Here is a 26,284-nt window from a genome sequence, read left to right as displayed (position 1 = left end):
GGGAGGACAGGGCCTGGGGGAGGGCGGGGCCTGGAGGGGAGGGCGGGGCCTGGAGGGGAGGGCGGGGCGGAGCCTGGAAGCTCTGTGCTAAGGGTGTGGGGCGTTTCCCAAGTCGAGAAGAGACGAGGACCCCGAGACTCAAAAACTCATCTTTATTGGGAAGACTCTGAAAAAACAACCAACCCCCACCTTCATGGGGATGGAGGGCTGGGGATCTGCACCCTCGTCCCATATGTACACTCTTCAAAATCCTTCGGGAGAAGGTGTCCCCAGTTGGGGGGGCTGAGGCAGCTTTAACAAGCTAGTGCACGGGAGCCAAATCCCTTTTCCCCTCCGGACTCAGTTTTCTCATTTGTAAAACAGGCTCAGGGGACATCGGTGCCGCGCAGCTTCTCGCCAGTGCTGAAAACGTCCGATTCACGATGAGAAGGTCGGGAGATCTGACCAAAGATGGTCCAAGGGGATGGGGTGCTGGACATCCTGGTTGGGTTCGCACGGCCCTTTTCACCTCCCTCCCCACCCAGAGCCTCTCCTTCTCACCGCGGAGGCTACGTGGCCTCAGGCCCCGGGGACAGGAGGCCGCCCCCAAAGCCCGCCTCGCGGTACTGGTTGGGGAACATGTTGCTGCCCACAAGGCTGGCAGTGCCCCCGTCCCCAGTGACGGGAGCCTGATATGAGTCCAGTGTCAGCGGCTCGGGGCCGGGAGGCTCCCCGACCGTGGCTCCTGCAACCCCGTTGCCAGGGACAGCGCTGGCGAGTGGCGGCGCTGGGGGCAGCATGTCCAGCATGGTGAAGAGTGTGGGGGCCGTGGTTTCGTAGGGAAAGCCGTCGTCCAGGATGTCCGGGCCGCCAGGGGGCTCCAGGCCGGGCAGGGACACGGTGCCGGGGAAGAAGTCTGTGTCTGGCAGCAAGGCTGATGGTGGGAGGAACGGGCCTGCAGATACGAGAAGAGAGAGAAGGAAGTATGGTGGTGGGCTTTAGGGTCAACTTCTAGCCAGGTGCTAACTCGAATGGCCAGCCCCATGCTAAATGCATTACCAGCGTGGCCTTTAATCCTAAGGAGAACCAGGGCTGAAACCATGTTGCTGCAGTGCTGGGGAGTTTTCCCCACGAATGAGGAAGAAAAGGCTCAAAAGCCCTCTCCTCCCCCCAATATAGAGACAACCCAAAAAGTGAAATCTCCACTTTATGGGAGACCTGTGAGAAGTCATCAGTCTCCAAATTGTAAGGTAAAATGATTATAGGAGAGTGTGATTATAGGAGAGTCTTTCTTTTTGAGACAAGACAAACCTCACCAGCAAAAGCTGATTATGCTTATCTCTAAAAGAGATACAGGGCTGCTGGGACTCTATTCCCCAGCCTCCCTTGCAGCTTGATGTGGTCAGGTGACTAACTTCTGCTGGCTGGAATGTGGGCATGATGGCTGGAGCTGCAGCAGTCATATTGGACCATGAGATAGAAACTGTGAGTTGAAAAAGGCAGTCACTTGGGACTATGATGATCATGCAGCCACCAAACCATTCCTGGGCCACCTACCTCTGGGCTGTGTTTATGTGAGAGGAGAAATAAAGTTCTGTCCTGTTGAAGCCCCTGTTATTTTGGGGGTTTGCTGTGAATACAGTTAAACATGATCATAACAAATGCAGTGGCATTCCTGATTTCTGGCAAGTTCCTAACATATGGGCACTAACTCTGTGCCAGCCACTATGCTCAACAACTGTCACATCACCTCAATAAATTCTAGAAAGGACCCTGAAGGTCGGGTTTCCATCTGCCATGACAGATGAGTAAACTGAGGCCCAAAGACACCACACAGTGACTACATTGTGGCCTCAGAATTCAAACCGAGTCTGATTCCAGAGAGCATGCTCCAATTACCCAATAGTGCCAGGGCAGTTTTGCCCCAAGGCTGAGAGAGTGGGTCTGACACAATTGGTAAATTGGAGTGATGAGGAGTAGATGAATGGCCCTTGGCTGATGAGGAAGGGCTATGGAGATTGGGGATTGAAGGCTGATGAAGTGGGCTAGGATTGGTGGTTGCTAGGGGCAGAGCTGCTGGGCATTCATTGGTTACCAGTTGCAGTGGGGTGGGGGGCAACAGGTGGTACTTGCATCCTCCAGGGTGGAACTGGCTAGAGTGGTCCAGGCTGGGCAGACTGAGTGGTTTGGTGGCTGGCTGGGAGCTGGGTACCCTGGGGCAGTGGGCGTGTTGAGGACAACTTTCTCAGAGCTAGTGGGAAGCATCTGATGGCAACAAGATAGGGTTGGAGTTCATGGGAACAGGAGTCTGGCATGAGTTGAGGTGAAGGCAGGGGTAGAAGAGGCCAGAGTGTGGTTGCGCTGGAGACAGGATCTGAATTCAAGGTTGGCTGGCTCTGACAACCACCCATTTATCCATGTACACTCCCTGCTACCTGTTTCACACTCATCATCATAAATCTGTACAGACTCCCAGATGCAACTCCCTGCTCCACCTGGAAGTAACTGTGACCTTAGACAAGAGGCACACCTCTCTGGGCCTCAGTTTCTTCACCAGTAAAACGGGGGCTGGTGGGATGACAGCACCCTCCTTGTAGGGTGATTGTACAGATCAAATGAGAAAATACACACAAAGCACTTATGGGCCTGTCATACAGTGTCTGTAAAATTAATGCATTAAATTTAAAAAGGCTAACAAGGTAGGTATGTGGTGAGACTTCAGGGGCACCTCTGAGGTTCAGAGAGGTGGAGCGACTTGGAGAAGGTCACACAGTAAGTAAATGGCCTAGCGGAGATCAGAGCCTCCTGACTGTATCCAGAACCGCTATTCCCATTTTTTGTTGCTGGCTACGTGGTGCATCACGGGCCTTGTGGGAGCTCTTGCACAGCTTGAAGAGGCCCAAAAGGCAGGGCTGTAGTTCACCCTTGGCTCACCCCAGGGGCACACAGCTGGGACCCACCTGAACTGTGGCTGGGTAGGAAGTGGTCCAGAAAGGCCGGCTTTTTCCTCCGCCGCTTGCTCTCGATGCCGTGGGGGTCTGAGGGAAGGCAGAGATGAGGACCCCTGGAATCCCAACAGCCCCTCCTCCCCAGCCTGGTGCAGGGCAGGGTGGTGGGGTCAGTCATCCCCTCCCAGGGGAAGGGGCAGAAGGGACACACCAGAGCTGTTCAGTTCCCCAAGGACATCAGGCATCCCCCGTTTCCGCTTCTTGTCCACGCCGTAGCTGTCTGTTCAGGAGATATCAGGGACAAAGTAATCCATCAATAAAAACGATTGAGAATGAATTTTAGAGACCATTTAAACTTGATGAGCTATTCCAGTTCTTAGCCAACCAACTCCAATAGATGTCCACATCTTAATCAGAATGAAACCCAAATCCACTTCTAGCCATACTTTGTTGTTCCTAGAATGCCCCAGGCACCATCCTGCCTCAGGGCCTTTGTACCTGCTGTTCTAACTGCTTAACACATTCTTCCTCAACTCCCACCTCTTCCTTGGAGAACTACTTAGTCATTCTCTCATCCTCAGCTCAGCCGTCCCCTCCTCCAGGAAGCCCTCCCTGACCCCTAAGGTTGGGTCATTTGCCCCCTCTATGCCATCTGAATTCCATCCCAGTCCTGCCCACTCTTGTTGCCACTGTATGGGAATGGGTCTGTCCACCCACAGGACTATGAGAATCATGAGGGCAGGGCTGGGGCTATTTGGTCACCCCTGTGGCCCAGCATTACCCAGCACAGGGCCAGGTACGAGCAGACATGATGAGGGGAAGAATGATTAAATCCTCCAAAATACCTTGAGGTAGGTACTATTGTTAATTCCATTTTGCACAGGAGGAGACTGAGGTTCCGAGAGACCTAGGTCACACAGCCAGTAAGTAGCAGAGTTGGGATTTGAACCCCAGTCTGTGCAGCTCTGAGCCTGCATTCTACTTCTACCTTTTCCCCTTTCCCCTCAGGGTCACCCTAAGCAAGGCCAAAGACTTGGTCTTTGGGGTCGTGGGTCACCCTGGCTTGCTGTGGTTACCATGGTCCCGAGGCAGGTACGTGAAGGGCAGAGGCTCGCTGCAGACCCCGTCGGTAAGCCGCTGCAGGAAGACGTTGACTGTCACAGGTTCAACAATCTCCAGGTCCTCGTAGGGCGGTGTCTTGAAGACGATGGCAATCTGGCGGTGCACGTCGGCTTGGGAGAAGTCAGCCCGGCCTTCCCAGGAGGCCCTGCTGAACACCACCGATATATCCTCTGCGGGAAAGTGGGGACATCAGCTGAGCCAGGACACTGGCCCACCAGGCCCCCAACTCACTCAGTCTCCCCCAAAATGAATATTAATATTCCTAAGAATAAAACTAATCATAGTGACAGCTAACCTTCTGTTGAACACCTACTATATACCAGTCACTAAGTGTTTTATGAATTTTTATATATTATCTCATTATATATTAACCCAAAAGACAGGTAGAATTAATATTCCCACCACGTCAGGGGGCCCCAAGACCACCATCAGATTCAGTGATTCGTGAAAAGGACTCACAGGACTCAGTATATAGTCACACTCAGCTCCCATTTATTACAGCAAAAAGATACGAAGCACACTCAGGGAAGGGAAAAGGTGCCTGGAGCGAAGGCCAAAGGAAACCAGGCTCAAGCTTCTAAAAGTCCTCTCCCCGTGGAGTCACATAGGACACACCAATTCCCCCCAGAAAGAAACTGTGACAATACACACAACATGCTGTCTATCGAAGCTCCTCAGAGACTCAGAGCCCAGGGTTTTTTATTGGGGGCTGGTCACCTAAGCACTCTCTGCCTGGCACAGACCAAAATTCCAGACTCCAGAAGCTAAGCCGGTGTTCCACACACACCAGATTGCTCATACAAACAGTGTAGGCACATGCCCACTCTTATCAGTCAGGGCATGCTGGGAACCCTCTCAAAATACAAATTCCCAGAAGTCAGCCAAGGGCCAACCTTGTGTAAACAGGCCTTTCAAAGGGCAACAGTCTCAGATCTGCAATGTTAACTCTTTTCTACACACCCACTTTAAAGATGGGAAAACCGAGGCATGGAGGGGTTAAGAGACTTACTCAAGGTCACACAGCTGGTAGGAAATAGTCAGAATTCAATATACTCTGCCTGCTACTTCTTTTTCTTGTTTTATTGCATTGCCTCTCTCATCATGCTTACACCACATACTGAGGCTTTATATGTGTCAGACACACACAGATTGCCTCTAAGTCACACAATAACCCTACGAAGTAGGTACTTTTGGGAGCCCCATTATATAGAGGAGGAAACAAAGGCACAGAGAGGTAAAGTCACTTGTCCAAGGTCACACAGCCAGCAAGTGGTAGAGCCAAGATGAGAATCCATGCAGATTCTTCACCACCAGCTCTGCAAGGCCTTGGAGAAGTTAGGTGATATCGCTAGGCCTAATTTCCGTATCCTACCAGAAAAAAACCACAGTACCTATTTCACAGGATTTAGGAGGATTAACTCCATGGAAGGGGCTTAGCCCAGGGCTTAGTGTATAATAGGTGCTCAGTCCATGTTAAGTACCAGTGTTCCTATTAGTATTATGCAAAGTACTCGCTCCAGGCCTGGCACTCAGAAAACCTTCAATAAGTGCCAATTCTTTGTGGTGTACGTACTTCTTGGGTAATTGGGATCTTGGGTCATCCTACCAGTGACTCATTTTAGGGATGAGGAAATGGAGGCGCAGGTGGGGAAGTCACCTGCTTGCGATCGACCAGTGAAGGAAGGATGGAACAGGACTCACACCTGCCTCCAGTCATTCACCCACACCTGGAATGGTTTCTCTGCTCCCCCCTCCAAGTCCCAGACCCCTAACAATCTCCATGGCCTTCCTCAGATCTCAGCTCATTGTCCCCACCTCTGGGAAGCCTTCCCAGATGCCTGGACCATGACTCGTCTTCTGTTGATCAATTTCAGCAGTTTATCTTCTTCCCTCTCAGCATTATCCACATTGATCATTTGTATCTCTTTCCTTACCTCCCACTGAACTGAGAGCCCTGTGAGATTAGGGCGGGGGCCTGTCTGTCACTGCTCTTGTCCCAGCACTGCCCAGCACAGGGCACAGCACAGAGGAGCCACCCAATAATCATCTGCTCATTCATTCAACATTTTATAAGAACCTCCCACTCCTGGGTATATATCCAAAGAATTAAAGACAGTGTTCAAACACAAACTTGTACACAAATGTACATAGCAGCATTATTCACATTAGTCGAAAGGTGTAAACTACCCAAATGCTCATCAACAGATGAATGAATAAACAGAATGTGGTCTATCCATACAATGGCATAGTACTCAGCCATACAAAGGAACGAAGCTACAGCATGGATGAACCTTGGAAACATCATGCTGAGTGAAAGAAGCCAGACACAAAATTCCATTCATATGAAATGAGAATAAAATCCGTAGAGACAGAAAGCAGATTAGTGGTTGCTAGGGGCTGGAGGGAGAAGGAACAGGGAGTGACTACTCAGCGGGTACGGGGTTTCTTTCTGAGAGGATGAAACTGTTTTGGAACTAGATAGTGGTGGTGGCACAACCTTGTGAATATACTAAATACCACTGAACTGTACACTTTAAAATGCTTAAAATGGGACCGCCCCGGTGGCTCAGGCGGTTAGAGCTCCGTGCTACTAACTCCAAAGGCTGCCGGTTAGATTCCCACATGGGCCAGTGGGCTCTCAACCACAAGGTTGCCGGTTCAACTCCTCGAGTCCGGCAAGCGATGGTGGGCAGTGCCCCCTGCAACTAAAATTGAACATGGCACCTTGAGCTGAGCTGCCGCTGAGCTCCCAGATGGCTCAGTTGGTTGGAGCATGTCCTCTCAATCACAAGGTTGCCAGTTCAATTCCCGCAAGGGATGGTGGGCTGTGCCCCCTGCAACTAGCAACTGGCAACTGGACCTGGAGCTGAGCTGCGCCCTCCACAACTAAGACTGAAAGGACAATAACTTGACTTGGAAAAAAATCCTGGAAGTACACACTGTTCCCCAATCAAGTCCTGTTCCCCTTCCTCATAAATAAATAAATAAAAATTAAAAAATCTAAAAAAAAAAAAAAATACTACTTTAAAAAAATGCTTAAAATGGTTTTTTGGTGTTTTTTTTATTTTTTTCAAAAAAAGAGTGAACCTTGTAGCCAAAAAAAAAGTTGTTTTTCTTCTGAGAATCTCACATGTGCTTGGCACTTGACTGTGGTGCTTCTGGGGACCCAGCAGTTCATCAAGACAATGCCAGGTCCTGCCCTGATAACCCAGTGAGGGAGACAGACCTTAAGTATATAATTACACACTGGGGCTGTGGCAGGTTCTCCCACTTTCCTCCCTTCTTGCTGCCTTCTTACCCCATTGGCCTCACTGTTCCTCCAAAAACCAGACCTGCTTCTGCCTCAGGGCCTTTGCACTTGCTGTTCCCTCTGCTGGAACACTCTTCCCCAGACAGCCACACAGATCCTTCATGGCTCCAATGCCATCTCCTGAGAGGCGTCCTTCATGGTCCCCCTAAGTGAAACTGCGCCCCACAACCCCTCCAGCCATTCTTCTCTATCTCCTTTCTCAGTATAATTTTTCTCCAAACACTATCTTTTCACCATCTTCCTGAATTTTTTTTCAACACTATTATTTTTCCTCCCAGAAGACATGATGAACAACAAAGACTGCTTGGATTCAAATCCTGTCACTTCCTGCCTAGCTGTGTGACCTTGAGCAAGTTACTTAACCTTTCTGTGCCTCAGTTTCCTCATCAGTAAAATGTGTATTATAATAATAGGCTCTTCCTCATAGAACTATGAGGTGACTAGATGACCTAATGAATAATGCATGCAACGTGCTTACAACAGAGCTCGACATACAGTAAGAGCAAGATAAATTAGCTCTTTATTACTGTTGGTGGTGATGTTATTTAAAATAGAGTAACATGATAGAAAACGCAAAGGATGCAGAAAAGATATACACAGTAAAAGGGAAGGCTCCCTCCTGCCTTTTCTGCAGATAGGCAATCCTGAGTGGCAGCTTGCTTTTTTAAACGCTATGTGAAGAAGGACCATTTGAGCAGACATGAGTGACGTGGAGCTGTTTCTCCTGTCCTCTGCTTTCTTCCTCCACAGAACATGTCACAACCACTACAAAGCATTTATTTGTGTGACTCCACCATTTTAGTATCAGAGTCTCCCAGACAGTGAGCTCGTGATGGTAAGGCCTGCCTGGCATTGAGCGTGGGCCAGCACGGATGGCCCTCCGTCTTGGTACGTGAATGAGCGAGTGAGTGACGCAGCGAGCGAATGACCAGTCGGCTGTGTCTGACTCCAAAACCAGAGTTTTAGATCCTTTACTCCACTGCCTCTGTTAGCCAGCTCCTGCTCACCCTCTCGGGCTCCCTGGCTATCCCCTCAAGTTGCCAGACCCCCCTTTGCCCGCTCGCTGCTCCTGGCCCCTCACCTTTCTGCACCTTGTCACATAGCAGGTAGAGCTCCTCGCCACCCGTACATGGCCCGCTCTCCTTGTTAATTCGGCAAATCCGCAGTTCGGATGTGTTTGTGGACTCTGGGAAGGAGCAAGAGGAAGAAGGAGTAAGAGGAAGAAGAGAATTCAGTCATCAAATCCCTACCAGGTACCCCGTGGGTGCCCACCGGGGCTGTGGGGAAGTGGGGAATGGAGAAGGCAGGGGGCCTGACCCTCATGGAACCCGTGGTCTTGGTGGTAAAAGAAGATGCTCAGACAAGAGGGGTTAATGAATGGACAACCACAAGTCCTCATGCAGAGGTTGGTGAGTGTCTGGCCAAAAGGCCGATCCTCAGACCCCAGAGAGAGTAGGCGAGGGCAAGGGGCAGAGACAATTCTTAGATGGAGGTTAATGGCCAGAAATCTGTAGTGGACACCTATTGTTTTGCCCGTCTAGCAGATCTGGCACTTCTTCTGCTAACAGGCCCCCAATTTTCTTCCGAGGGACTACGCTCCCATCTGAGTCACGGGTTTGATTGGGTGGGGCTGAGACCACTCCCTAGCTCAGCATTGATCATGGGCCCCAGACCCAGCCAATGAGACTATCACCTCCTTCTGACCACAGCTGATTGGTCAGAGAGGAGTACATGACCAAAACCAGGCCAATGAGAGACAGCCCTGAGACTTTGAGCAAAAACATTGGGTAAGAGAAGCTCTCTTTGGGAGTGGGGGAGAGGTGCTAAGCTGGTCACACACAGTCATTTTGCTCCTGCCTGGGAGGGCACTGCCAAGAATGACTCTAACATGGAGGAAGCATAGCTGAGGGACGGATAGAGACAGATCCCTAACGACATCTCTGAGGAATTGGATGCAGCCACACCTGGAGCACTGTGCTACCTCTGGATTCTTTTAGTTACTGGAACAAACAAATTCTTTTTTTCTCTTTCAGCCCATCTGAGTTGGGATTCTATCACTTGCATGACTATTTTATGGATAGCTCATGACTATCCATAAAAGCCTTGACTGACATAGTATCCTTCCCCATGTTGATGCTGTGGTATTCACTGTAGGCTTGCTAAAACCTACCAGCCATTCCCAATCCCCTCTTCCATGCCTGTACCCCTCTATAAAGGATAAGAAACCTAAATACTTGCTTTCCCAGACTCCCCTGCAACTAGGGGTGGCCAGGGGACCAAGTTCTGGTCAATGAGATATAAGCAGAAGTCTCCCAGGGGCACTCTGGGGAATATATTATTTTGTCTATCAAAGAGAGAAATATTACTACTCATGCTGCCTGTTCCCTAGGACTGTACAGCTGTACAGGTTGTACATTCAACACTAGGAGGCCTGTTGCCATTGGCTACATAGTAAATGCTGACGCCTGGAATTGGGCAGTATATCGCCTGCACACCATACATGGTGACAGTGCCCATCATGCCTTGAATATAGATGTGATGTCTGGAGTTGTGGCAGCCAGCTCATGACTATGAGGGAAAAACAAAGAGAACCACAGAGCTGCTGAACCGGTGCCCCGATACCGCTGAGCAGCTGAATGCACAGGAACAGACTTCACAAGTGAGACATATAAAAATGAAGGATTCACTATTAGTTTGTGCCTTTGCATGTGGGGCTTTCTGGTCCCTGCAGCCAAGGACAATCTATGGACACAAAACCCTGACTCACTCTTGTCATAGACGGGCTCAGAGAGCACGGGATCCATCTGGCGCATCTGTCCCTGCTGGTCCCTGTAAGAGGCCTGGAAGCAGATCCTCACAACGTTCATATCCACCTCCTGATGGTTCTTCAGGGACCCAGCTGTGGGAGACACGAGGGAAAGCTGAGAGAGGTGTGGGTGGAGAGCATGGTGGGGGGACGGGACAGAGAAGGGCTAGGCTGGAGGAGATGGTGGGGCCCCGAGAAGGTGAGGAGATGGGGTAGGCAGAGGGGAGAGGGGAGAGGGGAACGAGATGATCAGGCTGGGCACAGGGACTCACCATTATAGGGGTCAATGCCGAGCTGGATTTTCCGCTCAATGGCGGCCTCGATCTCCTTCTTCCTCACACACTGGATGCCCAGGTTGTTAAAGCTGCGTGGGGGGAGAGAAAGGGATAAAGGAGGTACTCACAAGGGGGCAGGTGTGGCCCTAACGCACAGGAAGGCTCCAGCAGATGCTGCCTCAGGGCTCACAGACTCAGGGCTGAGGTGCCCTGGACCCAGCGGTCCCAACTTTGGGGGCGGGGTGTCTGAGGTTTGAAGTTCTCAGGGGTGTCAAGGATCCTTGAGAGAACCTAGGAACACCCCTTATCTTTTCCACATGACAACACTGACCAACCTCATTTGTAAGAAAACTACCAATTAAACACCAATGCAATGCCAATTTTTTTTTAACTCATCCAAACAGCAAAGATTAAAACATTTGCTAATACCCCTGCTGGTGTGGTTGTGGAGAATCAGGTACTCTCACCCACTACTGGTGGGGCTGTACAGTGCTCCAGCAATTACACATTAGAGGATGACCTGGCAGTATTCCTTCATTCTACAAATATTTTCTGAGCACTATTGTGTGCCAGGCATGTGCTAGGCACTGGGGGATACAGCAGGGAACAAAAGAGACTAAATGTATAAATCACTAAAAGTCTACATGTATACCCCTGGAGCCAGCAATTTCATTTCTAGGAATTTACCCTAGAGAAGAAATGATCTACACAAAAAGTCATTCACTGCAGCACAGTTAGTCATGGAGCCTTAGAAGATTGGAACCATTGTAGGTGCCCGTGAATAGGGGACTTGTTCAAGTATGTCATTGTGTACACCCACACATCGGAATACGATGCAGCCAGTAAAAAGGATAGGGCAGCTCTAAATGTTCTGATAGGAACGATCTCCGAGATGTACTTACTGGAACACAGAAATGCGGTGCAAGTGTCTGCTACCATTTATAAGGGGAGAAAAAAAATAATTATGCATAAACAATATATCTATGCATAGAATATTTTTAATTGCCTCCAAGAAGGGGCACTGGTACCTGGAAAACTAAAGAAGGAAGGAAAGGACATTTATTTTTCACTGCCCACCCTTTCTGAATCTTTTAATTTTTTTTTGTATTAAAAACATGTACATGACAAAGTGAGAAAAAGAATGGGCCTTGCAGTGAAGTCAGGTCTGGAGTCAAATCCCAGCTCTGCCATTGGCTACCTGCATGCCTTCACCTCTCAGAGCCTCAGTTTCCTCCTCTACAAAATGGGGATAATTCTAATGTGTGAATGTGTGTGGGGCAGGGCTCCAGGCCTGGGAAAGACAACCACCACCCCCAGGCCTCGGTTTCCCCATCTAGGAAATGCAACAGGGAGAGTCTGGCTAAGCTGCCCCCTGCCCTCAGGTTCTCCTGGGTGATCCTCAGCTTCTCAGAATCGCCATGAGCAAGGGGGAGGGGTGGGTACCTGTGCCGGGGGCTGACGTGAGGCCGGAGCCGCACCCTGCAGACGCCGTCAGTGCAGTCTTTCCCCACGAGGCTGTGGGGGTGGACTCGGTGAGGCCAGTCCTTCCACACCAGGCACGCGGTCACCTCCACCTCCCGCAGCCCTCCACAGTCCCGGAGCTGCAGGAAAACAGGTGCTCTTTTGGGGGTCCCATCGCAGATACCTGCACCCATCCAAACTCCCTGTGACCTCCCTGGGTAGCTCCCCTCCCCTCTCCCCCCAGGATGATGTTAGGGTATTTGCCTAAGACCCCTCTGAGATCCTAAACCTGGGGCTTCCAACTTGTGGCCTGGGGACCTTATAATGTCACGGCTGCCCTATGAGGTGCTTCCTTTGGCTACTCAGACTTATACAAATTGGAGGCACACAGGGTCTCTAAGCATGGCCAACAGATAAGCTGCTAGCGACCAGGGGAGAAAGGAGCCTTTACAGGGGAGAGAGCTGGTGGACACCAGCTGGACCTAAGCGTCACCAGTACTGGACCTAAGTGATTTGGGCACCCCCATGGCTCGGAAGGACTCAACATCACTGCTGTGACAGCCCCCCAGAAGGGCATCATCTGAATTTAACAGTGAGGGAACACCAGAAAAACCCAAATTGTGGGTCATAAATATCAGTGTCCTAAAAAACAATTAAAAGATGGGCATCATATTTTTAGTTATAGGAAAACAAATAATGTATTTTGATCTGCTTGGTAATTCCACAGTTTATATGTATGTAAAAATTCATAGAGCTGTAAAAGTTGCTCTTAATATATATGTATATATTAAGCTAAAGTATAACTTAATATATAATTAATATAAATTTAATAAAATATTAAATTTATATTCAAAGTTAATTTAATTATTAAAATACACACTGAATTGAATAATTACAATTAAATTTAAATTTTCAAAATTAAAACTTCACATTTACTAATTATAATTGTCATATAAATTTTATTTTAAGATAAAATATAACTTAAATATAATTCAATTTTTTAAAAAGGAGAGACTAAAGAGACATGACTACCAAATGTAACATATGATCTTGATCGGATCCTGGATTGAGGGGGAAGAAACAACTATGAAACATATTTTTGGGACCACTGGGAAATCTAAGTACAGACTCTATATTAGATGATATTATGGAATTGTTAATTTTCCGAGGGGTACCAACGGTGCAGGAGCTTATCCTTAGGAGATGCACACTGAAGTATCTAGAAGTGACATGATATCTACAAATCATTTGCAAATGGTTCAGCAAAAACAACGGGTGCATTTGTGTGTGGGCACACGTGTGTGCTTGTGTGTGAGTGGAGAGAGAGTGACAGATGAGGCATAACGTCAACCGGTAAATACAGGCGAAGGGTACACAGGTAGGTGCGTACTCTACTATTCTTTTAATTTTTCTATTGATTACAATTTTTCACCCAAACTCATCAAAATGTATACATTAAGGGTGACTGGTTAGCTCAGTTGGTTAGAGAGGTGGTGCTAATAACAACAAGGTTGCGGGTTCGATCCCTGCATGGGCCACTGTGAGCTACGCAATCCTTAAAAAAACAAAACCAAAAAAAACAACACAACCCTCTCTCAAAATGCATACATTAAATATGCATAAGTTTTGTATATCAATTATACCTCAATGAAACTTGAAAAAACTAGAAAAAAGTAAAAAAAATTTTTTTTTGATAAATGCTGGGAAAAATTTGGAGCCTATATTTAAAAGGGATGAGAGACATGTTATTCTAGATTTCCAGATTCTCTTTTTAAAAAAGGAAATTGTGACAACCGGGGCCGAATTTCTATTCAGCAGCCACAGGCGGCGGCGGATAAAAACCATCCCCTTTAGAAGATGGGCCCAGACCCACGCGCGACTTGGCTTTCTTGGGTTACCCTCTGGGATCCTGCTCTCAACTTCAAAAGCCGGTGCCTAGGAAATAATGGACCAGTGCGGTTCAGTGGGGGTAATACTACCCTCTAGCGGACGTTCGGGGTACTGGGGGCGATTTGGGTTGACACTGTGACCAGGACCCTCAGGAAGCAGTAGATGCGGCCAGAGATGCTATACATCCTACACACCAAGGATAGTCCCGCACAAGTCCTGCAAGACTTCTGAACGTCCCGCCGACACTCATGTCAGTGACCAACCTGTGGAAAACGATCACAGTCCAGAACCTAGCACTGTTTTACATATAGAGTATTTTCCCCCGTAATTTAAAACACACTGAATCTGCACGGACTGTAGCCATCACGTTAATTGAAAGAGACTGAATGTTGTCTAGATTGAGAATTGTGTGCCACTTCAGTAAATCCCATCACTAACAGCAACCCCGGGTGTGTAGCATTTAAGTCACCAACTCCAGCAGGCTAGGTGAGGCTGCATTCATGGCCATTGTATTAATGAAGTCAAAAGCAATTGTCACCTTTATTATGGTTCCCTGGGGTTGTGCCTCAGCACTTACATACTGAAAAAAAAAAAGTGCTTATTGTGCTGTATTATTTTCCTTTTATTTCTCCTTCATACTAAATTAAGGGCATTATGGATTCTGGGGACGATTATGAGAAGTCGGTATGATCACCTGTACATCTCATTGAGTCAGATAGGATTAAAACCATTTATTTAACCAGCTCTTTGTAATATTAGGAGATTCTGAAGCGCTCAGGGTCAACACTCTCAGAATTCATGAAGACACAGGCCTGAAAGCTTTTCATCTTTGAGATGTCACACAAGACGATGGACACATTAGGCCTTTGAGTAAGCCAAACCTGGAACCAAATCCATGCTCTACCAGTAGCCATCTGTGTGATAAACCTCTCTGGTCTTATTGTCCTTAACTAGGACATGGATATCATTAAGTACCTGGCACATAGGAGCATTTAGTAAATGGCAGTAATGATTAGAGTAAACTTGCTGTGTGCCCCTGAGCAAGTAACTTACCCTCTCTGAGCCTGTTTCCTCCTCTAAAAGATGGAGATGAGAAACCTGAGTCCACATTCAGAAACAGGTCATCCCCTATTGTTGGGCCTTTACTGTTAACTCTGTGAAATCAAAACCAACACTGAGCCAAAACAACTGCCTGAGAAGACTTAGAAATAAAAGGCTGATGAAAACACAGCCCACAACAATCACTCCATAGATACCTTACTAATTACAAAGGGAAAGCTGTACCTTTACAAAGGAGAGGCCTGGTGGTCACATGTTATGGGCTGAATTGTGTCCCCCAAAATTTATATTTAAATCCCTAACCCCCCGTATTTCAGAATATGACTGTATTTGGAGACGGATCCTTTAAAGAGGGGATTAAGTTAAAATGACACCATTAGGGTGGGCCGTAGTCCAATCTGCCTGGTGTCCTTATAAGGAGAGGTAATTTGGACACATAGAGACACCAGACAAGTGTGACATAGAGGAAAGACCCTGTGAGGACACAGCGAGAAGGGGTCCACCTGCAAGCCAGGGAGAAAGGCATCAGAGGAAAGCAACCTTGCCAACACCCCAGTCTTGGACATCCAGTCTCCAGAACTGTGAGACAATCTCTGTTGTTCGAGCCACCCAGTCCGTGACATTTTGTTGTGGCCTCCTGAGCCACCTAATACACTACCTTAACCACGGGACCCGACTCAGCATCACATTCCAGAGCAAACTGCCACCCCAGGTCCTTTGATGGGAGACACTGAGGAGGCCACAGAATCACCACTGGGGTATTCCCGCCAAAATGAATAACCTGATCTAATCTGGAAACAGCCAACGAACCCAGAATGTAGGACGTTCCACAAAACATCTGTCCTGTTTTCCACAAATGACCACATCCCGAAACACAAAAGATAGACCGAGAAACTGACCCAGATCAAAGGGCACCAAAGCCAGCTGCCTTAGTCCAGTCATGCCCGTATAATAAGATACCATCAACGGGGTGGCTGATAAACAATAGAAATTTCTCACAGTTCTGGAGGCTGAAAGTCCAAGAGCAAGGTGCCAGCATGGTTGGGTTCCGGTGAGAGTTCTCCTCTGGGGTGCAGCCTGCCAATTCCTCCCTGTGTCCTCACATAGTCTGAGGGGCAAGCAAGCTCTGTGGGGTCTCTTTATAAGAGCACATATCCCATTCATGGCGGCTCCACCCTCATGACCTAATCAACCCCCAAAAGCTCCACCTCCTGATACCACACACTGGGGGGTTGGGATTGCAACATATGAATTTGGGGGGTGAAGGGGGGACACAAACATTCAGACCATAGCAAGATCTGACAACTAAACACAACATGTGATTCTGGACTGGATATTAAACAAGCAAACAACAGCCATAAAGGATATTTTGGGGACGACTGGGATAATTAGAATATGGACTTAATATTAGATAATAGCCTTGTACGAATATTCAGTTGCTAGAGTGTGATAATGGGGTTTAGGCTCTATAGGTCCTACATGTAGGAAGATGTCCTTGTTCTTGAGAGATACACGCTGAAACATTTTGGGTGAAGTATGATCATCTCTCCGACTCACTTTCCAATCTCCCTCTATAAATGTCTATGTAAAGAGAGAGAGACACACACGCATAAAACAAATGTGGTAAAAGGAAGATGGGTGTTCCTTGTGCTATTCTTGTCTATTTTATGTAAGTTTATAAATTTTCCAAAAGAAAAAGCGGAGACGTGACGTTGAAAAAAATCTCCTATCAAATGGAAAGAACAGGCAAAATGCTTAAAGAGAGATAAGGGGCCATGATTGCCAGTCAATGCACCACACGTGCCCCATGCCTGAAAATCCAGTGACTGGGAATACACAGTTCAAAGGACATCATCCTTTTAACCAGCATGTCTGGCTGACTATAGGCTGCTTTTGGCCACAATACCTGGAGCCAAATCAAACGCAACAACTATAACAATCTAGCTGTGTAAAAGGAGCAGCAGCCAAGGCTACCATAGCGTCTTGGGAGCCGGAGCTTCATCCCCATTTTACAGATGAAGAAACTGAGGCCAAGAGAAGCACTGGACTTGCCTCAATTCACACAGCTGGTGAGTGGCAGAGCCAGGACTCAAACTCAAGTATTCCTGACGCTAAAATCCCAACTTGTTGGGGGAAGGACAGGGTTGCTCTGCTAATCCCCCAAATAAACCCAGGAGTACAAATGCCATGAAGGGAGAGGAAGGCAGGAGACCTCACATGAGGGAGCTCAGGCCTGCTGTGAGACTCACAGGAGGCATCCCTGAGGTGAGCTGAGGCCTCATGCATGAGTAGGAGGTGACCAGGGTGCAGGAGAAAAGCACTCCAGGCAGGAGGAACAGCAAAGTCTAGGTAGCTGGAAGGTGGCGAGTGTGGAGGGCCTGGTGGGGAATGGGCAGCAGGAGCCAGACAAGGAGAGGTCTTGGAAGCCTAGGAAGGAGCTTGGGCTTCCTTCTGAGGGCACTGGGGAGCCAAGGGAGGGTTCTGAGCAGGGGAGAAAAGGAGCAGATGGGTAATTTAACAGGACCCCTCTGGCGGCCTTGTGGTGGGAGGAGACTGGGAGTTGGTGACCAGGGACGAGGCTGGAGATCAGGGGAAAGCTGGGGCTAGGATCTGGGGCAGTGTAATAGTTAGTACACAATTCAGATTCACTAAACATTTGGGCAAAGATCCAGAAGCACATGAAGGCTCTGTATTGGGGAGGAGCAAGGAACTAGGCCTCTGGCACCAAGAAACAGTCATGGATATAACCCAGGGCGGGCAATTTGACAATATCTATCCAATTACCTTTTTTTTTTCTATCCAATTACCTTTGACCAGCAATTCCACTTCCAGAACTTATTTGAGTGACACACATGAAGAAAATAATAGATGAACTGAGTTGTTCTCTACAGCCCTGCTTGTAGTGGTGGGAAACAATCTAAATGCCCACCGACAGGAGACTGAACAATAACTTACCACATGTCCACACAACAGGATACCATGGTAAAGAGAATAAGACAGCTTCACACATGCTGATGTGAGCTGAGCTCCAAGATATATTCTTAAATTTAAAAAATATCCCAATAAACCCACTGTGAGTGAAAATATCATTAAGTTGAAAATGTATTTAATACACCTAACCTTCACAGCTTAGCCTGGCCTACCTTAAATGTGCTCAGAACACTTCCATTTAGCCTACAATTGGGCAAAATCATCTAACAGAAAGCCTGTTTACATGTTGAATACCTCATGTAATTTATTATGTGTACAGCTTTCGCATTATTGTAAAATGAAAAACATCGTTAGTCGAACCAGACAGTAAGTCTGGGACCATCTGTATATGTGTTATGCTCCTCTCTGCGTACAAAGAGGGGGATAGTATATGTATGTATATACTTGCCTGTATGATCATGAAATACTTCTGGAAGGATACTGCTAACAATGGTTACCTCTAGGTGAGAACCAGCCCACAGGTTCTGGGGAATTTTTGTTCATTTTAACTTAATTCAAATTCTGTTCATATGAATCTCTATATTTTTGAACATTTTAACCACATCATACGATTCAAAAATTTAAAACAAAATAAAGATGTATATAGTTTAAAAATCTTACCTGTACCTTATCCATTAAACACTCCTCCCCCAAAGTAATTACCTCTATTAATTTTTGTCTTTCCTTCCAGAGTTTCTTTATGTACATATTCGCAAATACAAATACAAAGTCTTATTTTTCCCTCTTTCAACACAATAGTATAATATTCCAAGCAGGGTTCTGCGCCTCAGTTTGGACGGGGAGGATTATTAATATGTCCTGGAGAAACTTCCACAGCAGTACCCAAGGGAGTCTTCATTTAAAAATGTTTCTGTATTAACTCTAGTTATTTACAGTTACCTGCACACATACACAGATATATTTGTTATATCTGCATAGACTTCTGATGTGTGGATGTTTACTGATTAGTTTACCAGTCCCTGACTAATTAACATTCACGTTTCCAAGTCTTTTCTGTACAGACCAGGACGCAGTGGAGAACCTTGGACATCCCTCTTTGAGCCAGATGCAGGCACAGCTACATGATAAATTTCTAGACGTGGAACGGCCCAGCCTAAGCGTGATGATGATGATGATGATGATAATATTAGTAGCTCATCTCTGTTGAGCACTTCACAGTAGGAGGTCCTTAGCATGTATAATTACCTCATTCACTCCTGCCGACAACCCCAGCTGGTCGGTTATTATTATTATCCCATTTTGCAGAGGAGGAAACCGAGACAAAAAGAGACTGAGTAACCTGTCCAAGGCTGCAAAGCCAACAAATGGCAGAACAGGCATTCGAAAGCAGGCAGTCTGATTCTTAAGGCCTCGCTTGTGAACCAGGAAGCTACCCTGCCTTAACAGGCAATGATAATTTGGGTCAATACTGCCAAATTGCCGGGAAGAAGGCTTTTCTTGGAGAGCTCTTTTGAATTTGAGGCTAAGTGATAGTACTATCAGCTCCAACAACAGCAACAGTAATAATAATAACCACCATCAAATACATTAATAAGTACATGCATGTGAATCTTGGGGGTGCGGGAAGCGCGAGCCCCACGGGCCGCGGGCCTCACCTCGATGGCGGGCAGCGTCTTGCTGGATTCAGTGCTTCTCTCCCCGAGGATGCTGCCGGCCGAGCGGCCCTCGCACTCGTAGCGGAAGCGCATGCCGCGCTGCTTGGGCTGCTCGGTGATGACCAGATGTGGCCTCGGGCCGGACCCCGGGGCCGGGGCCCCAAGCCGGCCGAGCGGGCAGCCCCAGGGCGGCGGCGTGGCCGGGGGCGCCGCGGGGCCCAGGGTAACGGTACTCAGGGAGGCCGCCCCGCGAGACACCAGGCGCGGCAGCCCTTCGCCCAGCCCCGGCGGCGCCCCCTCCAGGCCAAAGCCGTTCTCCTTGATGTACTCGTCGATGATCTCTGTGAGAGAAGCAAAAAACCGGGGGTAACGCCGGTTATAAAAGTAAAGGCTTGGAGACCCCAGACCCGTGCCATCCTTGCCTTGTCCAATCCGTTCATTTCAATCTAGACATTTCTTGTGGGCCGAATGCAGGGGTGTCAGCTCCGAACACACCAAAAAAGCCCTTGCCGTGCTTCTCGCAAACAGCACCCCCTAGTTCTTGAGGCCAGAAACCCGGGGGGAGAGGGGAGCGGTCTGGTTTCCCTCCTGCACCCTCCCGTCCCCTTGGCTCCGTAATAGCGCCACCAACCACCAAATGCTCAAGCTGGAAGAGTGCGCATCTGTATTAGTTGCTCATGAACCTACGTCTGCAAGGCCCGTCTGTGACTTTCTTCTGCCTTTATCTCACTTGTATGTTGACATTCCCACCGCTTCTCTCCGTCCCCACTGCCTCCACCTTGGTCTGCCCTCCCTGACTTCCATCTGAATCTCTGCCCCTGCTCCAGTCTGTCCCCTAAATGTAGCCAGAGGGATCTCATGTCAGACCCTGTCCGACAGCCCTCAGAAGTCTCCAGCGCCTTCCATCTCCCTTAGAGTCAAAGCGAACACCTTCTCCATATAAAACCAAGCCTCCCCAAACTCCATTCATCTCAGAAATAAAACAAACACAAAACCCCACGAGCCTGACCTTGGCCACAGAGCCTGTGTGCACTGGCTCCTGCTGTCCTGGGCCCACCGCAGTCCCTCTCTTACCCTGATCCAGTCTTTTTTCTGTTGCTGGCTCTCTTCAGGGTGGTGTACTTGCTCCCCCTGCCTGCCTGTTCCATGCTTCCCCCTTTTCAGCCCCGGCTGGCCCTTTCTCATCCTCCCATCTTTGCAGAAATGTCACCTCTTCAGAAAGGCCCCATCTGATGTCTTCCTCAAGCCATCTCTCCCTCTTTCTCTTTATTTCCTTCCCAGCCTTTAGCCCTTATTCCTTTTCCTACTGTCTCCCCCACTAGAATGTCAGCTCCAGGAGGGCAGGGACTTTGTTTGGTCTGTGGCTGAATGCTCAGTGCCTGGCAGGTGGCAACTGCTCATACAATTCATTGAAGGAATGAACATTAGTAGTAACAGCGACACTAAAGGCAGATGACATACCCTGTTTCCCCCAAAATAAGACCTAGCTGGACAATCAGCTCTAATGTGTCTTTTGGAGCAAAAATTAATATAAGACCCAGTCTTATTTTACTATAAAACCCGGTCTTATATAATATAATATAAGACCGGGTCTTATATTAATTTTTGCTCCAATCAATGCATTAGAGCTGATTGTCCGGCTCTTATTTTCGGGGAAACAGGGTATGTGGAATCTTGCTAAGTGTCATGCACTGCTAATATCCTGGGAACATGACTTTGTTAAAATTCCCCAACAGTCCTGAAAATCACACTGTGACCCTCCCTCCAACCCCCCAACAAGGAAAACCAAGCTCCCTGTCTGTGAGCATTTGGACTCCCCAGCTTCCCCTCAAACCTGCCGTGTGATACTCACCCAATTCATCTGTGGAAGGAAGAGAAAGAGAAAGAGAAAGGTGAGATCCAGTAAGTGATCAAGACTTTTATCTTTTAAGACAGATTCCCCACCCATATCCCATCTGGGTACCCCCTCCGACATCCTCCATCCTGGAAAACTGGGCGCTGACTGCCTGGGGTGCCAAATCCTAGCACCCATCTCCCCCTCTGGGGCTACCCTCCCTTTAACTCCCAATATTGGGGTTCCAGGGTCAGGGTCCCCTTAAATGCCTACCAAAAAACATTTAGGCTAGGGATTATAAAGTGTTGAGAATTTGAGGAAAAGCCAAGGGTCTTATTACCAGGGGGAAAATGAACCCAAGATTCTAAACAAAAGGCAGGGGTGTTCCCTCCCTACAGGCCACCCTAGGGGTCCAGAGATCACTGGTTGGTGTCTGAAGATCCCGGGAAGCCAATCCTCCAGCTCCAGGCAGCCCACTCTGCATCCAGCCCAGTCCCCCATCGGTGCCCACCCGCCATCCTGGATTCATCCCCGCTTCCTGAGGGGGGAGGAACCCTAACGCTGGGGAAGCCCTGATTACCTCCTCAGGAAAGCTCAGACCTAAAGGGGCTGTGGAGAAACCGAAACCAACCTCCCTTCATGCCACAGACCGGACAAGGGGAAACCCAGAGGGAGCAAGCGAGCCTGGAGCCACACAGCAAGGGAGGGCAAGCCAGGCCCAGACGCCCCACCTAGGGTTGCCCACGCTGGCACTGGCCTCAGACACCGACCAGCGCTGCCTCCAGACCTGTCCTCCTCCTCCACTCTCAGGGAGTGGCTCCTGACGGCCAGACCTTTGCTCCTTGAAAAACAGTATTCCTGCACCCCTTATCTCTTGCGATCTGTGAAGTCAGCAGGGTGGGGAAGACACCCTCACTTGGTAGATGGGGACACTGAGGCTGGGAGAGAGGAAGGAACATGCTGTAGATCACTAGCAGGGCCAACTTCAAGTCACTTCAACTTGGAAAACCCTTCTTAGGCAATCTGTGCTGGTGACCTGGGGACCCAAAGACAGGTTAGACTTTGGGCCTTCAAGGAGTTCCACCTAGGACCTAAGGGGAAACTGAGGCCTGGGCAGCAGTGGCCAGAGCTTTGGACTGCCTCAGTTCAAATTCTGGCTCTGCTACTTGCTAGCTGTGTGGCCTTGAGCCCATTATGTGACCTGTTTGTGCCTTGGTTTCTTCATCTATAAAATGGACACAATAATAATGCCTGCCTCGTTGGGCTGCTGTGAAAATTAAATGAGCTACTACTACATGGGAAGCACTAGAACTGCTGCAATAGTAAATGCTACACAAATACTGGCTGCTCTTAAACAAGATGTTGGGAGACATTATTTTATGGACTTCCCCTCTCAAGGCCTCAGCTGGTATGACTATAAAATGGGCATGTTGGAAGATGTGATTTCAGAGCACTGAGTGTGGAGTCACACAGATGTTGGTTTGAATCCCAGCTGTCACTCACTGGCTGTGTGGCCTGGCGCATGTTGCTTAACCTCTCTCAGCTTCCTTCTCTATAAAATGAAGTCTGAGCACCTATCTCAGGCATTAATGTGAGAATTCAGGATCACATAGGAAAATTGCTTAGCACAGGGTGTGACCACTTTAGGTCCATAAAGCTTAGCTAATATCAGTATCTAAAATCCTCTTTCAGCCAGGAAATATTGGGAACTTCCTCTCCTTATTCAGAGCTCAGCTCAAATAACACTTCGCACTCCATCCCCCAACCCCCCACGCAGACTTGCTGCCATCCAGGGGCAGCCAGGGTAGGCCACGCTTGAGGAGATGTGAGAGCAGAAAGCTATGTCTTTCTTGCCTCAGGGCCTTTGTACAGGTTGGTCTCTGCCAGAATGTTCTTCTTCCAGTTCTTTGCATGGCCTCCTCCCCTTCTTTCAGTTCCCTGCCCAAATGTCACCTCCTAGATAGGTCTTCCCTGACCACTGTACCCCAGGTAGCCCCCAGAATCTCCACTCCAGTCACTTACAGTTAGGTGTCTTTGTTTTATCATTTATATGGGGTGATTGGGATTTTATGTTACTTTATGTTACAGTGATTCATATCTGTCTCCTATAGTGAGTACCACAGAGTGGGGAACACATCTGCCTCATTCCCACTGTATACCCAGGGCCCAGTATGTATCTGGCCCATCAAAATGAGAGAAATTTTCCCTCCCACTCTATCTAAGCAGGCCTCCCATCCCCACCCTGCTAAGAGATGTCACTGACCCCAAGAGTTCTTTATAGCCTTTATCACATTTTATAATTTAATTATTTAGTTTATTGTTTACATGTCTGCTTCTATATCTAGGTAAGGAACCCCATGAGGGCAGAGTCAAGGCTGTCTTAGTCACTGATGAGTCCCCAGCACTGCCCAGCACCAGGCTAGGTACAGAACAGGTACTCAATAAATATTTATTGAATGGGTGACATCAGAAATTACTCTCAATTGAAACCAAAGATCTAGGTCTCAGGCCAGAAAAGTCTCAGCCTTGTTCCTGCCCAGAACCAGTGCTTGAGAAGTACCTGTCCCAAATACCACCTCCCACCTTTCAACACACCCCCAACTCACAGACCTGTGAAAGAACCCACAGAGCCTCCTCCACAGCCAGGCCAGCATTTCTAGGGGCCATCCCAAGATTCTACCTCCAGAGAGAGGCTCAGACGCAGCCTTCTGGGGCCCCTGAGTTTTCATGTGGACTCACCCCTACCCTCCATATCTCAGCACATTTATAAGAGAGAGGATGTTGTCATTTGGCCACGATTCTGTATTTCTTTGGGCAGCACTGAATTTTGGATGGCACAGGCTGAGGGACTGTATAACTAGTGGTTCTCAGCATTTCTTGGGAACTTGTTAGAAATGCAAAGTCTCAGAACCCATCGTAGACCTATTGAATCAGAAACTCTGGAGATGGGGCCCAGCTACCTGTTTTAACACACTCTCGAGGTGACTCTGATGCATGCAAAGGTTTAAGAACCACTGTTACAGACTGCCTAAGGATAATAGTTATTATTATTGTATGATATTATTATTATACCGCTCACAGTTAACATTTATTGAGCCTTTGCTATGTGCCAGATACTGCTTTGAAAATTTACCTGTATCAGCTCATTGAATCCTCTGGATACCCTAAAAGGGAGGTACTGATATTATGCCCATCTTACAGATGAGGAACACTGAAGCCCAGAGAGGGGAAATGACTTGTAGGCATTCACAAAGTGAGGGGCAGGGGGTGGCACCAGAATGTAAATCCCAGTCCCAAAGCCGGAGATGGAGATTTTTACTACCACGGTGAATCTCTATAGAGGACTCCCCTTAGAATGTGAATAGGTGCTTAGTTTTATCCAGCGCCTAATTACCTGGGAGGTAGGGGCATCTGGAACCCCCATCTCAACCAGCAGGGAGGGACACCGTCAAGGAAGCTCAGGTGGATCTCGGTGAAACCCCCAGACAGAGGCCTGTCCAATGGAGTCCCCCCTTCCCCGTCCTGAGTGTGCAGGTGGGCAGGAACCGTGGAGGGCTGCTCACCTGTGGTCCTGGAAACAGCCAGCGAGAGCGAAGACAGGTCCGTGGACCCTGCAGGGAGGGAGGCAAGTCTCAGGAGATGCTGGGGATCCCACATAATCTCTCAACCCTACCCCCTTCCTCTCCTGGCACTGCCCCTTTGTCGCCCAAAGAGTCTGGCCTTGCCTCCTTCCCTAACTCGTGGACTGGTCCCCTTGTTTTTGTCACTCACCCCACCCTTCATGACACTCAGGCCCCGCTCCTTCTTTACCTAAATGTCGGGCCCGGAGAAGCCCTTCTCAACTTGTTAGGAAAGCCACCGTCCCCTTCATTCTTTTGGGGTCAGACCCTACCCCTTCACTTTTTCAGTGTCAAGCCTGTCCCTTTCTCCTCTCAGACCACTACTCTTCCAGGCAAAACCCACCCCCTCTTTCTTCTCTGAGCCAAACCCCGCCCTTCTTCCAGAACAGGCCCTCCCTCTTCTGTCCACCAGAGTCAGGCCCCGCCCCTTCTCTCTTTAGGAGTCTGCCCTCGCCCCCTACTTTCGCCCAGGCCCTGCCCCTTACTCTGAGTAGGAAACTGTTTCCTTCTTGGAGTCAGGCCCCGCCCCTCATGTGAGCCAAGCCCCTCCTTTTTCGCCCTCTCACAGTCTGGCCGGGTCCCTACCCCTCCGGAGCAGCTCCCAGCCCCACCCCTCCCGGAGTCGGGCCCCGCCCCCTTCTTTGCCTCAGGGTCAGGCCCCGCCCCCTCCTCACTCTGTAGTGGGACGCCTCTCTCTTACCTTGCACCGGACCCCGTCACCATCCTCTGCCTCCTTCCTTCCCTCTAATACAGTGTCCCCCAAACCCTCACACTCTCCCCGCAAAACCCCTAGACTCCTGTAGGAACCCCCAGCCTAGTCCGGGTCCCCCAGAACCCTCGTATCTCCAGTCCCGCCACAGACTCCTCTCCTGAACTCCAGCCTGGCCCCGCTTACCCAAGGCCCCCAGCTCCGGCGCAGTGGACGGTCTGGCGACGCGGCGACTCGGCATGGCTCGACCAGTGGGGACGGACGGCCCAGAGGCCGGCCCAGACCAAAACACACACGAGGGCAGGCCGGTGGCCAGGCGGCACAGTCCGGCGGACGATCGCGGGTCGGGCGACCGGCGCAGGGGCTGGGGCCGCAAGCCGGGCAGGACGCGCGGCGCCCGGGGCTGCGGGGGGCCGCGGGCCGGGCCGGGCGAGCGGCGGGCGGGGGCGGGGCGGCGGAATTCCCCGGCGCCGCGGGCCTGCGGGCTCATTGGCTTGCACCCTGTCGTGACGTCACGCAAGGGGAACGGGAAAACCCCCACGCGTCACGTGATTGCGGGGGCGGGGCCGGCCGGGAAGAGGAGGCTGGGCTCTCGGGAGGGGCCTGCGCTGCTGGCCATAGAGCTCTGGCGGAGACAACTAAGGCTTGCTTAGGGCCACTCACGCCCACCCATGGATCAAGTCGG

At 49.2% G+C, this 26,284-nt stretch overlaps 1 protein-coding gene across 1 annotated transcript; it reads right to left on the bottom strand.

Annotated features, from left to right (window-relative positions):
- Positions 1-132: 132 nt before the first annotated feature.
- Positions 133-26,034, bottom strand: RELB (RELB proto-oncogene, NF-kB subunit). The gene is made up of 12 exons (XM_081031437.1): positions 25,786-26,034; positions 24,834-24,881; positions 21,289-21,297; positions 19,437-19,777; positions 11,884-12,041; positions 10,438-10,529; positions 10,127-10,258; positions 8,441-8,545; positions 4,004-4,219; positions 3,139-3,207; positions 2,940-3,017; positions 133-934 (listed from the first exon to the last, which is right to left on the bottom strand). The coding sequence occupies exons 1-12, from the start codon at positions 25,838-25,840 to the stop codon at positions 549-551; spliced, it is 1,689 nt and encodes a 562-aa protein (XP_080887563.1). The 5' UTR covers positions 25,841-26,034; the 3' UTR covers positions 133-548.
- Between the last annotated feature and the right edge of the window lie 250 nt (positions 26,035-26,284).

This window comes from Rhinolophus hipposideros (genome assembly GCF_964194185.1).
Source record: "Rhinolophus hipposideros genome assembly, chromosome: 21".
In the NCBI taxonomy this organism is placed as follows: Eukaryota; Metazoa; Chordata; class Mammalia; order Chiroptera; family Rhinolophidae; genus Rhinolophus; species Rhinolophus hipposideros.
This window is presented reverse-complemented; position numbering and strand designations above follow the sequence as displayed.

Excerpts from the sequence above, each read along its gene's own strand:
- RELB (XM_081031437.1), bottom strand. The coding sequence starts at position 25,840 with ATGCCGAGTCGCCGCGTCGCCAGACCGTCCACTGCGCCGGAGCTGGGG. Across the intron at positions 12,042-19,436 it reads AGACGCTGCCCGCCATCGAG|CTCCGGGACTGTGGAGGGCT; the intron begins GTGAGGCCCGCG and ends GTTTTCCTGCAG. Across the intron at positions 10,530-11,883 it reads CACGTCAGCCCCCGGCACAG|CTTTAACAACCTGGGCATCC; the intron begins GTACCCACCCCT and ends CCCCCCACGCAG.